General features: G+C 48.0%; 1 protein-coding gene across 4 annotated transcripts in view; it reads right to left on the bottom strand.

Annotated features, from left to right (window-relative positions):
- The window catches only part of BIRC6 (baculoviral IAP repeat containing 6), a 1,530,571-nt gene that overhangs the window by 1,195,709 nt on the left and 321,163 nt on the right, over nt 1-13,699 (bottom strand). For all 4 annotated transcript variants that reach the window (XM_033935681.1, XM_033935678.1, XM_033935679.1 and 1 more), the window contains 2 exons: nt 10,115-10,337; nt 9,847-10,007 (listed from right to left, as the gene is read on the bottom strand). In XM_033935681.1, the coding sequence (XP_033791572.1) occupies nt 9,847-10,007; nt 10,115-10,337 (384 nt within the window). The remainder of the gene's footprint in view (nt 1-9,846; nt 10,008-10,114; nt 10,338-13,699) is intronic.

Below are 13,699 nucleotides of genomic sequence, written 5' to 3'. Positions count from 1 at the left end.
ACATCCGCCAAGAATTCATTAGAGGATCCTATTTCAACTAAGGAAATCATTTCTGCGATTTCGTCCATGGCAAAAAATAAAGCCCCTGGACCTGATGGAATCACAAATGAATTTTATAAAAAATTCAATGCTATCCTCGCCCCGCACCTTCTGCAATATTATAATTTCATTCATGATTCCCCTCATAAACAGTTTAACTTTGCAGAAGCCACTATTGTAGTATTCCCGAAACCGGACAGAGATCCCACTATGGTCAAAAACTACCGTCCCATTTCTCTATTAAATTTAGATTATAAAATTTTGGCTAAGATTCTTTCTACTAGACTGAACAATGTTATTACCAAATTGATTCATCCCGAACAAATTGGATTTATTAAACATCGATACATTGGAGACAATATGAGACTCTTTCATCACATTAATGCTTATGCTAAATCCATTTCGGAACCAGTAGTAGGATTGGCCATTGACGCTGAGAAAGCCTTCGATCTTGTAGAGTGGCCCTTCCTGCTAAGGGTTCTAAGATGGTACAATTTTGGAGATTACTTTATTGATTGGATTAAAACATTATACTGGAGACCTACATCACGCATTTTGAAAAATAATACACTTTCAAATAAATTCTCCTTACATCGAGGATCTCGACAGGGATGTCTCCTCTCTCCATTGCTATTTAATCTCGCCTTAGAGCCTCTTCTCTCCGCTATTCGTCAAGCTGATGGTATTGCAGGTATCCCTGCTGCTCAAAGTCAAATTAAACTCGCTGCGTATGCAGATGATGTTCTCCTCTTTATTCGAAATCCCACACTCTATCTCCCAATACTTATTACACGTATCAAAGACTACTCATACCTCTCTGCTACTTAGTTAATTGGGAGAAATCTGTAATTTTCCCTTTGAATGATTCTATTTTCCAGGCAGACATCTCTCACTTCCCATTTCTTTGGGTGGACGCTCCTGTCAAATACTTGGGTATAATGATTCATAAAGACTCCACCCATGTTATGGAAATAAACTTATCCAAAATTAAAATGCTTATTCAAAAAACCTTATCCAACTGGTCCCCCTTATTTTTATCCTGGTGGGGTTGCTTAGCCTCAATAAAAATAAATCTGATGCCACGAATAGTATATCTTTTAGTCATGTTACCTTCTCTTTGTAAACAATCGTTTTTTTCTTGGATTGATAAAAAAAACTCTCTAGCTTTCTATGGAATAACAAACAACCTTGCATAGCCTTGGCTAAATTGCGTGCCTCCAAGGTAAATGGAGGTTTAAATCTTCCCGACTTCTATTTTTATTATTTAGCTTCCTTGGCTAAATACGGGGCTTATTGGCCCCATATTCACTCATCTCTAGATATACCGCCTTGGCTGGAACTTGAAATGCATATTTGTCATCCTTACCCCATTTCCTCCTTTTGTACTATGTCGCTCCCTCTACACTTAAGAAAATATGGTCTCTTGAATGCAACGCAACGAGCCTTATGACATCTGGATTCCTTGGCGGACTCTTCATTTTATAATAATGCAAAAATGTCTATTTGGAATAATCCAAAATTGAAATGTAATAATAAGATGTTCTTCTGGAAAAGATGGCAAAAAGCTGGTCTTTGGTCTGTGGACCAGTTGGTTCGCGACAACAAACTAATCTCTTTTGCTTCTTTTAGTGAACAGTTTCCCACCTTAGCGAAATATCACTCCCAATGGTTGACGCTGACCTCCAGTGTATCAGCTGTGTTACCCTCCCTATCATCACCTTCATTTATTGCTTCTTTTCTCTCTTGGAGTGAATTAGTCCTTTCTCAAGGCAAAGCGATATCCGTGTTCTATAAAATTATTAGAGACCACAAATATACTTTCTCATCGCAGGACATGTCTCATTGGCAACAGTTGCTACCTTCTTCATTCTCTGATATTAATTGGAACATCTACTGGACTAAAACTAACCGCCCACTAATGTCATCCAGAATATCTCAATCTATGTACTTTGTTATGTGGCACCTTACCGTATGTGGAAAGCTAAATTGAGGCCGGATCCCTCTTGTTGGCATTGTCAGAGCTCAGATGGCTCCTTGAATCATATGTTATTTCAATGTGCTAACATACGTCCCTTTTGGTCTAGCGTTTGCAAGACTATCAAACATATCACTTCTAGTCACTTTGAAATTTCACTTGATATTATTATGCTTCGTTCTCAACACCCTTGCTTTGCCAATACGGATTGTCCTCCAAAATTGATTGACGCCATGTTTGTTATCGCCCTTATGCATATTCTCAGAAATTGGAAATCAGCCTCCCATTTAGATTAAACTTTTTGGTGGAATTCCTTATGTCTGTATAATAAACATGAACAATATGTAACTGAAAAACGGCATATTTCCACTATATCATCTAACATGTCTATTTCAACCTGGAAATTTATTGACAGGTTCCATTCAGCTGCTTCTGAAACCATATCATAGCTCCTCTTTTCTCCTATTTTCTTTTTTCCCTGCTCTTTCTTTTTCATTCTATTTGCTTTCCTTCTCTTTAATCCGTTCTTTATAATAATTTGAGATATTCATTATATTGTGTCTGTTCAGATATATCATATATTGTTACATTTTGATATTGTGGAATTGTTTTGTTTCTTATGTTAAGCTAAAATACTTACTCAATAAAAAGTTTGAACTAAAAAAAAAAAAAAAAAAGAACTGCAAGGTACAGGCGGAATAGAAGTCACTAATGTAATGTAATGTAATGTAAAGCCAAAGCACATTTACAGTCCAGAGTATGAAGAGCTGATTCTCCAGGATGAGAATGAGGCTTTGGAAAGAACACTGGAAGAACAATGGATTGGTTTAGATGAAATTCCGAGACAACTTTAGGAAGGAACTTCAGATGAGTGCGAAGAACCACCTTGTCATGATGGAACACTGTAAAAGGTGGATCCGCAACCAATGCCTGGAGCTCACTGACTCGACGAGCAGAAGTGAGACCAATGAGAAACATCACTTTCCAAGTGAGATACTTCAGATGAGCCTTGTCAATTGGTTCAAATGAAGGTTTCATAAGCTGAGAAAGAACAATATTGAGGTCCCAAAACACTGGAGGCGGTTTCAGAGGAGGATTGATGTGGAAAAGACCTTTCATGAATCTGGAAACCACCGGATGAGCAGAGAGAGGTTTCCCTTGAAGAGGCTGATGGAAAGCAGCAATTGCACTAAGGTGGACTCGTATTGAAGTAGACTTGAGGCCAGAATGAGAAAGGTGCAAAAGATAGTCCAAAACTGAAGATAAGGAGGAGTGTTGAGGCTCCTGATGAGAAAAACACCAAGTAGAAAATCTAGTCCATTTGTGGTGATAGCATTGTCTAGTAGCAGGCTTCCTTGAAGCTTCCAAAACATCCCTCACAGCTTGAGAAAACTGCAGAGGAGCTATGTTGAGAGGAACCAAACTGTCAGGTGTAGAGACTGCAGGTTGGGATGAAGCAGAGATCCCTGATGCTGCGTAAGCAGCGAGGGAAAAACTGGTAGAAGATAAGGCTCCCTGCTGCTGAGTTGAAGTAGAAGGGAGTACCAAAGTTGTCTAGGCCACCGAGGAGCAATCAGAATCATGGTGCCATGGTCAGTCTTCAGCTTGACTAGAGTCTTTTGAATGAGAGGAAATGGAGGAAACACATATAGAAAGAGATTCGTCCACTCCAGAAGAAAAGCATCTGCCTCGAGGCGATGAGGAGTGTAGATCCTGGAGCAGAACTAAGGCAGTTTGAAGTTGTGGGGGGCTGCAAAGAGGTCTATCTGAGGCGTTCCCCACAGAGATGAAGGGGCGTGGAATGGAGAGTCCATTCGTGAGGCTGCAGAAGACGACTCAAGTTGTCCGCTAAGGCATTGTCCGCCCCCTGAATGTAGACAGCTTTGAGGAAGGTGTTGTGGCGAATTGCCCAATCCCAAACTTTCAGAGCTTCCTGACAGAGGGAGGCCGATCCTGTGCCTCCCTACTTGTTGACATAATACATGGCGACTTGGTTGTCCGTGCGAATGAGGACCACATGGTCGTGAAGCAGATGTTGAAAAGCATTGAGAGCATTGAAAATCGCCCTGAGTTCCAGGAGATTGATGCGGTCTGCATTGGTCCAATAGCCTTGAGTGCGGAGACCATCCAGATGAGCCCCCCCAAGCGTAAGTCGAAGAGTCGGTCGTGAGAACCTTCTGATGGGGGGGGGGAGCGTGTGAAACAGTAAGCCTCTGGATAGATTGGAAGAGAGCATCCACCAGCGAAGAGACTGTGTCAGAGCAGGAATGACCAGGATGTGTCGAGACAGAGGGTCTGAAACCTGCATCCATTGAGATGCCAGGGTCCACTGAGGAATTCGGAGGTGAAGTCTGGCAAAAGGAGTCACGTGTACTGTAGAGGCCATGTGGCCCAGAAGAACCATCATGCGTCTCGCCGAGATGGACGGCGAGATGGACGGCGAATGACAAAGGTGGAGAATAGCTTCCAGACGCTGCTGAGGGAGGAACGCTCTAAGTTGGATAGTATCCAGAACCGCTCCGATGAAAGGAAGAGTCGGAGAAGGGTGAAGATGGGATTTTGGAAAGTTGATCTCGAATCCCAGATTCTGCAGGAACCAGATAGTCCGCTGAGTCGCCAGGACGACTTCCTGAGACGTGGAATCCTTGATGAGCCAGTCGTCCAGGTAGGGAAACACCTGAAGACCATGGTTCCTGAGAGCTGCGGCCACCACTACCAGGCACTTGGTGAAGACTCTGGGTGACGAGGCCAGGCCGAAAGGGAGAACCCTGTATTGAAAGTGCAGATTTCCAACCCGAAATCTGAGGTACCGACGGGAGGCCGGATGGATGGGAATGTTTGTGTAGGCCTCCTTGAGATCCAGAGAGCATAACCAGTCGTCCTGCTCAAGGAGGGGATACAGAGATGCCAGGGTCAGCATGTGAAACTTTTCTTTGACCAGAAACTTGTTGAGCAATCTGAGATCCAAATTAGGACGCAGATTGCCTGTCTTCTTCGGAACAAGGAAGTACCGGGAGTAAAACCCCTTGTTGTGCTGAGCCAAAAGAACTGGCTCGATAGCTCGGAGCTGCAACAAAGCCTGAGCTTCCTGAAGAAGAAGGGCGGTCTAGGCAGAGGTGGAAGGATACTCTCTTGGAGGATGTTCTGGAGGAACTTGGTGGAATTGAAGAGAGTATCCCTCAATTACAATGGAAAGGACCCAGAAGTCGGTGGTAATAGTCGGCCATCGATGGTAAAAATGATGGAGACGACCTCCGATAGGGGGAAAAACGGGGAAGGGCAGAACGACTGACGTTATGCTCTCCAGAAGACAGTCAAAAAGGCTGAGGAACCTTGGGCACAGCAGGTGGTTGAGGCTTCTGATACTTCTGGGGATGCTGCCTCTTGACAGGCTGACGAGTAGCAGGAGCCTGTTTTGGTGGAAAACACCGTTGGTAAATCAGAGGCGGGCGTGAAGGACAAGGAGGAGCAGGCTTTAGGCTTAGGACGGAGAATAGACTGGAAAGATTCCTCGTGGTCCAAACGCTTCTTGGTTGCTGCCTCTATGGACTCATCAAAGAGGTCAGTGCCAGCACAAGGGACATTAGCCAGCCGGTCCTGCAGATTGGGGTCCATGTCGATGGTCCTGAGCCACGCCAGGCGTCGCATGGCCGAGCAAGCAGTAGTCCGAGCAGACAGCTCAAAGGCATCATATGAGGACTGAAGCAATTGTAGCCAAAGTTGGGACAATGAGGCCAGAACTTCCTGGAATTCAAAATGTGCCCGAGGATCCAAGTAGGCCATGAACTTGGGGAGGATGGACAGAAAAAACTCAAAATATGTAATGAAATGAAAATTATAGTTGAGGACTCTGGAGGTCATCATGGAGTTCTGGTAAATTTGACGACCAAATCTGTCCATCGTCTTGCCCTCTCTGCCCGGTGGAACAGTGGCATAGACTTGAGAAGGGTGAGACTTCTTCAACAAAGATTCCACGAGAAGGGATTGATGGGATAGTTGAGCACCATTAAATCCCTTATGATGAACCATCCGGTATCTGGAGTCCAATTTCCCCTTAACAGCTGGGATGGAATAGGGGGTTTCCAGACATCGGACAAAGGTCTGATCCAGTAGCTTATGAAGAGGAAGCTTGAGGGATTCAGCAGGAGGTTGAGGGAGATACATGGTCTCAAGGTACCGTATTTTCGCGGATATAACGCGCACCCGTGTAAAACGCGCACACGGGTATAGCGCGCAGAAATCACGATGACATGTACAAAAACTTTTGTATACCGCGCTCACGGGTATACCGCGCATGATGCCCGACGCTCCTTTCGCCCGCCCTGACTTTCCGTGCGCTGTCCCGACTCTCCGTTCACCCCCCCTGACTTCCGTGCACTGCCCTGACTTTCCATGCGCTGTCCTGACTCTCCGTTCACCCCCCCTGACTTTCCGTGCACTGTCCTCCCTTGAAGTCCTGTCCCCCCTTGAAGGTCTGTCCCCATCCTGAAAGCCTGATGCCCCCCCCGACATCCGATACATCCCCCCCCCCCGGCAGGACCACTCGCACCCTCACCCCGAAGGACCGCCGACTCCCCAACAATATCGGGCCAGGAGGGAGCCCAAACCCTCCTGGCCACGGCGACCCCCTAACCCCACCCCGCACTTCATTACGGGCAGGAGGGATCCCAGGCCCTCCTGCCCTCGACGCAAACCCCCTCCCCCCAACGACCGCCCCCCCCCAAGAACCTCCGCCCGTCCCCCAGCCGACCCGCGACCCCCCCTGGCCGACCCCCACGACACCCCCGCCCGCCTTCCCCGTACCTTTGTGTAGTTGGGCCAGAAGGGAGCCCAAACCCTCCTGGCCACGGCGACCCCCTAACCCCACCCCGCACTACATTACGGGCAGGAGGGATCCCAGGCCCTCCTGCCCTCGACGCAAACCCCCCTCCCCCCCAACGACCGCCCCCCCCCCAAGACCCTCCGCCCGCCCCCCCAGCCGACCCGCGACCCCCCTGGCCGACCCCCACGACCCCCCCACCCCCCTTCCCCGTACCTTTGATAGTTGGCCGGACAGACGGGAGCCAAACCCGCCTGTCCGGCAGGCAGCCAACGAAGGAATGAGGCCGGATTGGCCCATCCGTCCTAAAGCTCCGCCTACTGGTGGGGCCTAAGGCGCGTGGGCCAATCAGAATAGGCCCTGGAGCCTTAGGTCCCACCTGGGGGCGCGGCCTGAGACACATGGTCGGGTTGGGCCCATGTGCCTCAGGCCGCGCCCCCAGGTGGGACCTAAGGCTCCAGGGCCTATTCTGATTGGCCCATGCGCCTTAGGCCCCACCAGTAGGCGGAGCTTTAGGACGGATGGGCCAATCCGGCCTCATTCCTTCGTTGGCTACCTGCCGGACAGGCGGGTTTGGCTCCCGTCTGTCCGGCCAACTACCAAAGGTACGGGGAAGGGGGATGGGGGGGTCGTGGGGGTCGGCCAGGGGGGTCGCGGGTCGGCTGGGGGGGCGGTCGGAGGTTCTTGGGGGGGGCGGTCGTTGGGGGGGGGAGGGTGGTTTGCGTCGAGGGCAGGAGGGCCTGGGATCCCTCCTGCCCGTAATGTAGTGCGGGGTGGGGTTAGGGGGTCGCTGTGGCCAGGAGGGTTTGGGCTCCCTTCTGGCCCGATATTGTCGGGAAGTCGGCGGTCCTTCGGGGTGGGGGTGCGAGTGGTCCTGCCGGGGGGGGATGTATCGGACGTCGGGGAGTCGGCCGGGCAAGAGGGCTTGGGCTCCCTCTTGCTCCGATCGTGGATGCGGGTGCGGGTGGGAGCGCATGCGAGCGGTCGTTCGGGGTGGGGGTGCGAGCGGTCCTGCTGGGGGGGTGAATCGGGCGTCGGTCGGGGTGGGAACTATGTTTAAAAACTTTTGTATACCGCGCTCAGGCATATAACGCGCGAGGGGTATGCGCGGTAGGTAAAAACGCGTATAACGCGCGCGTTATATCCGCGAAAATACGGTACTCCTTTGAAAATTTGGACCCAGTGTCCAGTTGAATGTCCAAATCAGCTGCCATCATCTGACAAAAAAAGGAAGAAAAAGACAGCTGGTCAGCCAAAGCCGGGCCTCGAAAGGGACTCGAGGACGTCGAGGCTTCTGGATCCAATGAGGATGGGGATCTGGATGGGGAAAAAGACCCCACCATGTCCTCAAGATCCGGTAGTGGAGGAGGCGAAGTAGCTGGTGGGGAATACTGAAGAAAAGGCTACTTCCGATGAGACGAGGCATGCCTGGATGAGTGCTTCGAAGAATGTCTCGATCGATGATGCGAGCTGTGTCTCAAAGCAGGCCTCGACAAATGAGGCAAATGTGTCTTCGCTGATGCCCCCAGAGAGTGGATGGGGTTGGAAGCGGTGGATCGAAGCAGAGGTGGTTGGCTGGAAGAACCACGAGGCACTCGCAAAGACGCGAGCCCTTGCATTGAGTGGATAGGTTCCAAAGGAGGCACTCGCAAAAACTCTACTCCTTGCATCGAGTGAATCGGTTCCAATGGAGGCATGGGCAAAGACTCTGCTCCTTGCATGCATCGATGCCAGACCAGACACTCGCAGAGACTCTGCTCCCTGTCGAGAGTGTACGTACGGCTGAGGCACAGGAGGCAGCTCGACCTCGCGTGAGACCTCCACATGCCCAGGCTGGAGTTGAGAGAGAAGCTTCGGCCCCATTGTGGTAAAGAGCTGAATGAATTGCTTCTCTAGTAAGGGCTGGAACGAAGCCGGCAAGGATGGATCCGCGTCAGCAACGGGACCATCTGCATGGGCTTCATGCTCCCTTGAGGCAATGTGAGAGTGCTTGGACTTAGAAGCCTTGGGCACTTTGAGCACTACCGGGGGAATGGGCTGCTGCGCTATCTGACCTGAAGAGACAGAGGAAGGCACCGCAGCCGGCATCAAAGGCTGAGCCGGTACAAACGAAGCAGGTTTGATGAGGCTCGGAGAAGTAGACATGGAAGTCTGGAGAGCTTCGGATGAGGTCGAAGGTGAAGCACCCTTTGATGACGAAAGCTGCATCGAAGACTCCATGCTGTAAAGCTGCTCCCACAAGATGCAACGACGCTTGAAAGCACGGGCTGTAAGTGTTGAGCAAGGCCGGCACGATTTCGGGAGGTGTTGAGGCCCAAGACACTGAAGACAGCGTCGATGAGGGTCCGTCAGTGAAATCGCGCGCTGGCACTTGGAACACTTTTTAAAACCAATCGCAGGCCGGGACATAGGCCGAAAAAGCTCCGCCACAAGATCGAAGCCGCGGGGCTGCGGCCACGTGGCCTGCCCGGTCGAATGGATGGAAGAAATTTTTTTTTTTTTTTAAAACAAGAAACCACGATGAAAATCAGCGATTCTGAGAAAAACACCCAAAACCGCGGACTTAAGAAGGCGCAAGTGAAAATACTTCACGCAGAGAGTCGAAGACGGACTTCTCGGCTCCGCAGAAAAATAAGAACTGAGGAGACGCGCCCTACGCTGGGCGGGAAGGCACTCGCACATGCGCGATGCGGGCGACTCGAAACTTCGAGTTTCTTCAAGCAAGACTGCTTGTGAGGCATCCGCATCGGGGCTCCGTTGGATCACGTCACCCACTTGTGAGAATACCTGCCTGCTTGTCCTGGGATAATAGAACATTTCGTCCTTCATTAAAAAAAAGTTAAAAATTATACAAATCAGGAATTCCCACACTTACAGACCCTCAAGCTTATCAGGTTTTCAAGATATTCACCATTAGACATATTTGAATACTAATTATTTTGTGGATATCCTGAAACCTTGACCAGTTGGGGGTCCCAAAGGATAGATCTGTCAACCATTATTCTCAACATACCTGTCTCCTTCCAACTTGGGGATATCTGAGCAGATGAAAGAATCATCTAGCCACGTTAGTGTAGGTCTCCTTGATTCAACTGCAGTAGTCTGCTCTCCTGTTAATATTAGCTGCTGGATAATTGCTGGATCATATGCATTTATCTCAAACTTTAAGTGTACCTAAATAAACCAAGAAGTAAGGGTTCTGTCACAAACTTTGAACAAACTTTAGAAGGTACTACAGATTTTTCTTAAAAAAAAAAATAAATAAATAAAAATTTAGCTACCTTCATAAGTTTGGAAACATCCCATATACAGATTTTCCCCCGTTTTGTTGCTGCAGCTAAAAAATGAGGACAGCTTCCTGCACCAAAGCAAGAAATCCTGTCTGAACCGTCTGTGCAAGGAAACTGTGCAGGACAAGTTGCCAGAGTGACTGACAAAGGTACATTCTGGGTATGTTCACCTTTCACAAACGGACAGTTTGGTGAATGTCTCTCATGCTCTGACCTAAAAAAAACCAAAGATAAATACATTTTTATTACAGCCAAAATAGCAGGCTAGGCAACTTACTGACAAAATCTTGACAATTTGCCAATTCTGCATGCAAATGGAGGTGATCGGAGGCACGCCCCCAACCGACTGCAAGGATAGCTAAAGCCCTTACAGTAGTGACAGGAGAAACAGCCTCCTGTCACTACTGTCAGGGCTTCTGCCGAGTTAAAAAAGTTTTTTTTTAATCAGGCTTCCTTAGACTCCTCCCTAAGGAAGTCCCTGATTGGCTGAGAAGCCCCAGGTCTTTTCCGAAGGAGGAGCCCGAGGCGCCTCAGTCAATCAGGGCCTTAGGTCCCTCCCTGTGCATCAGATGATGCATTGGGGCGTGGCCTAAGACCAGTATCACAGCAGAGCAGCAGGAGGACTTTTGCCCTTCCTCCTGCTCCCAAAGACCATGGGACTCGGGAGGCCTAAGGAGCAGGAGGAACTGGGCACCCCTCCTGCTACCACCGTTTCTAAAGGTACGGGGGAGGGGGTGGGCCCGGCTTGCCTCAGGGAGGAATGGTGGGCGGGCCAGGTGGCGTTTGCAATGGCAGGAGGGAGATGGCATCCCTCCTGCCTTGTGTTCGGCGGAGCATCGGCATACCCGGGGGGAGGGCCATCGGCACGGGGGGGCAGACATCAGTGCGCGGGGCATCGGCGCAGGGGTGTGGGTTAAAACCACGGGCTGGCAATTATATAAAATATATAAAAAAGGAATAATTCCTTTTTTATGTATTCTGTAAAAATTGCCAGCCCATGGTTTTAAAGGGCAGAAGAGTTGGCCAGGATAGAAGCAGTCACTTCTTTTCTGATCGGCAAGCCCAATCGGTGGTAGCTAAAGTGTTTAGTGAATCACTGCCCTTCCAAATTTGCATGCCATTTCCCTCATTTGCATGCACAGATCGGAAGGAAATCACTAAACACTTTAGTGAACTGGGTTGGGGGGGAAATCAGGTTGCAAAGGGCTTGCAAACCGATCAGTACACGATCAGTTTGCTTAGTGAATCTAGCCCTATGTTTCTAAAAGAGAAATGCCACCTTAAAGACATATCATATATCATATATCACTAAAGACTTGTTCAACAAATCTCTGGAGACGGGAGTGATTCCTGGGGATTGGAGGAGAGCGGATGTGGTCCCTATTCATAAAAGTGGTCACAGGGATGAAGCAGGAAAGTACAGGCCTGTGAGCCTCACTTCAGTTGTTGGAAAAATAATGGAAGTGTTGCTGAAAGAAAGGATAGTGTACTTCCTTGAATCTAATGGGTTACAGGATCCGAGGCAACATGGCTTTACAAAAGGTAAATCGTGCCAAACGAACCTGATTGAATTTTTTGATTGGGTAACCAGAGAGCTGGATCGAGGACATATGCTAGATGTAATTTACTTGGATTTCAGCAAAGCCTTTGATACAGTTCATCATAGGAGGCTGTTGAACAAACTTGAAGGGCTGAAGTTAGGACCCAAAGTGGTGAACTGGGTCAGAAACTGGCTGTCGGACAGACGCCAGAGGGTGGTGGTTAATGGAAGTCGCTCGAAGGAAGGAAAGGTGGCTAGTGGAGTCCCTCAGGGTTCGGTGCTGGGGCCAATCCTGTTCAATATGTATGTAAGTGACATTGCTGAAGGGTTAGAAGGAAAAGTGTGCCTTTTTGCAGATGATACCAAGATTTGTAACAGAGTAGACACCGAAGAGGGAGTGGAGAATATGAAAAAGGATCTGCAAAAGTTAAAGGAATGGTCTAATGCCTGGCAACTAAAATTCAATGCAAAGAAATGCAGAGTAATGCATTTGGGGATTAATAATAGGAAGGAACCGTATATGCTGGGAGGAGAGAAGCTGATATGCACGGATGGGGAGAGGGACCTTGGGGTGATAGTGTCCGAAGATCTAAAGGCGAAAAAACAGTGTGACAAGGCAGTGGCTGCTGCCAGAAGGATTCTGGGCTGTATAAAGAGAGGCGTAGTCAGTGGAAGGAAGAAGATGTTGATACCCCTGTACAGGTCATTGGTGAGGCCCCACTTGGAGTATTGTGTTCAGTTTTGGAGACCGTATCTGGCGAAAGATATAAGAAGACTTGAGGCGGTCCAGAGGAGGGCGACGAAAATGATAGGAGGCTTGCGCCAGAAGACGTATGAGGAGAGACTGGAAGCCCTGAATATGTATACCCTAGAGGAAAGGAGAGACAGGGGAGATATGATTCAGACGTTCAAATACTTAAAGGGTATTAACGTAGAACAAAATCTTTTCCAGAGAAAGGAAAATGGTAAAACCAGAGGACATAATTTGAGGTTGAGGGGTGGTAGATTCAGGGGCAATGTTAGGAAATTCTACTTTATGGAGAGGGTAGTGGATGCCTGAAATGCGCTCCCGAGAGAGGTGGTGGAGAGTAAAACTGTGACTGAGTTCAAAGAAGCGTGGGATGAACACAGAAAATTTAGAATCAGAAAATAATATTAAATATTGAACTAATATTAAATATTGAACTGGGCAGACTTGTACGGTCTGTGTCTGTGTATGGCCGTTTGGTGGAGGATGGGCAGGGGAGGGCTTCAATGGCTGGGAGGGTGTAGATGGGCTGGAGTAAGTCTTAACAGAGATTTCGGCAGTTGGAACCCAAGCACAGTACCGGGTAAAGCTTTGGATTCTTGCCCAGAAATAGCTAAGAAGAAAAAAAATAAAAAAATAAAAAATTTTTAAATTGAATCAGGTTGGGCAGACTGGATGGACCATTCGGGTCTTTATCTGCCGTCATCTACTATGTTACTATGTTACTATGTGCAAACACTATATAACTCAGGACCATTTATTCTTGCAACTTACAGGACAGGACAGCAAAAATAATAACTTTCCATTTATTAGAAATCATTAGGTGGTTGGAGGGATGGGGGAACACTTTCAATGTTAATAATGGTCAGTTTAACAAACACTGTATTCACTTATTTGGTTTATTGTTACTGGTCTTACTAAAATAAAAATCATTTGGATTAACACAAGAAAACTATAAAAACTTAATCTTATATCTATACCATAAACATATTTCAAATACATACATCATGTCATGCCAGTTTTCAATCACATTAACAATATACACCTCCATGGACTGCAACATGCATGTCCTCAATCAACAGAATCTGCACAAAAATGCATCTCTAGCTTCATATGCATTTTTAAGCCAGTTCACTATACATGCACATCAGTTCTGCCTGTTGTCACATGGGCCCAACTCCGTCTAGTAGTTATCCAGTTTGAGAAGAATACTCTTTGGGGAGGTGGGTGGGTTATGTGAGGACCTATATCCTAATGTTCACAAAGAACACCTGCTATGGTTAATTTG

This window comes from Geotrypetes seraphini, chromosome 3, assembly GCF_902459505.1.
Source record: "Geotrypetes seraphini chromosome 3, aGeoSer1.1, whole genome shotgun sequence".
In the NCBI taxonomy this organism is placed as follows: domain Eukaryota; kingdom Metazoa; phylum Chordata; class Amphibia; order Gymnophiona; family Dermophiidae; genus Geotrypetes; species Geotrypetes seraphini.
The sequence above is the reverse complement of the archived record's forward strand: the minus strand, read 5'-3'. Positions and strand labels throughout refer to the sequence as shown.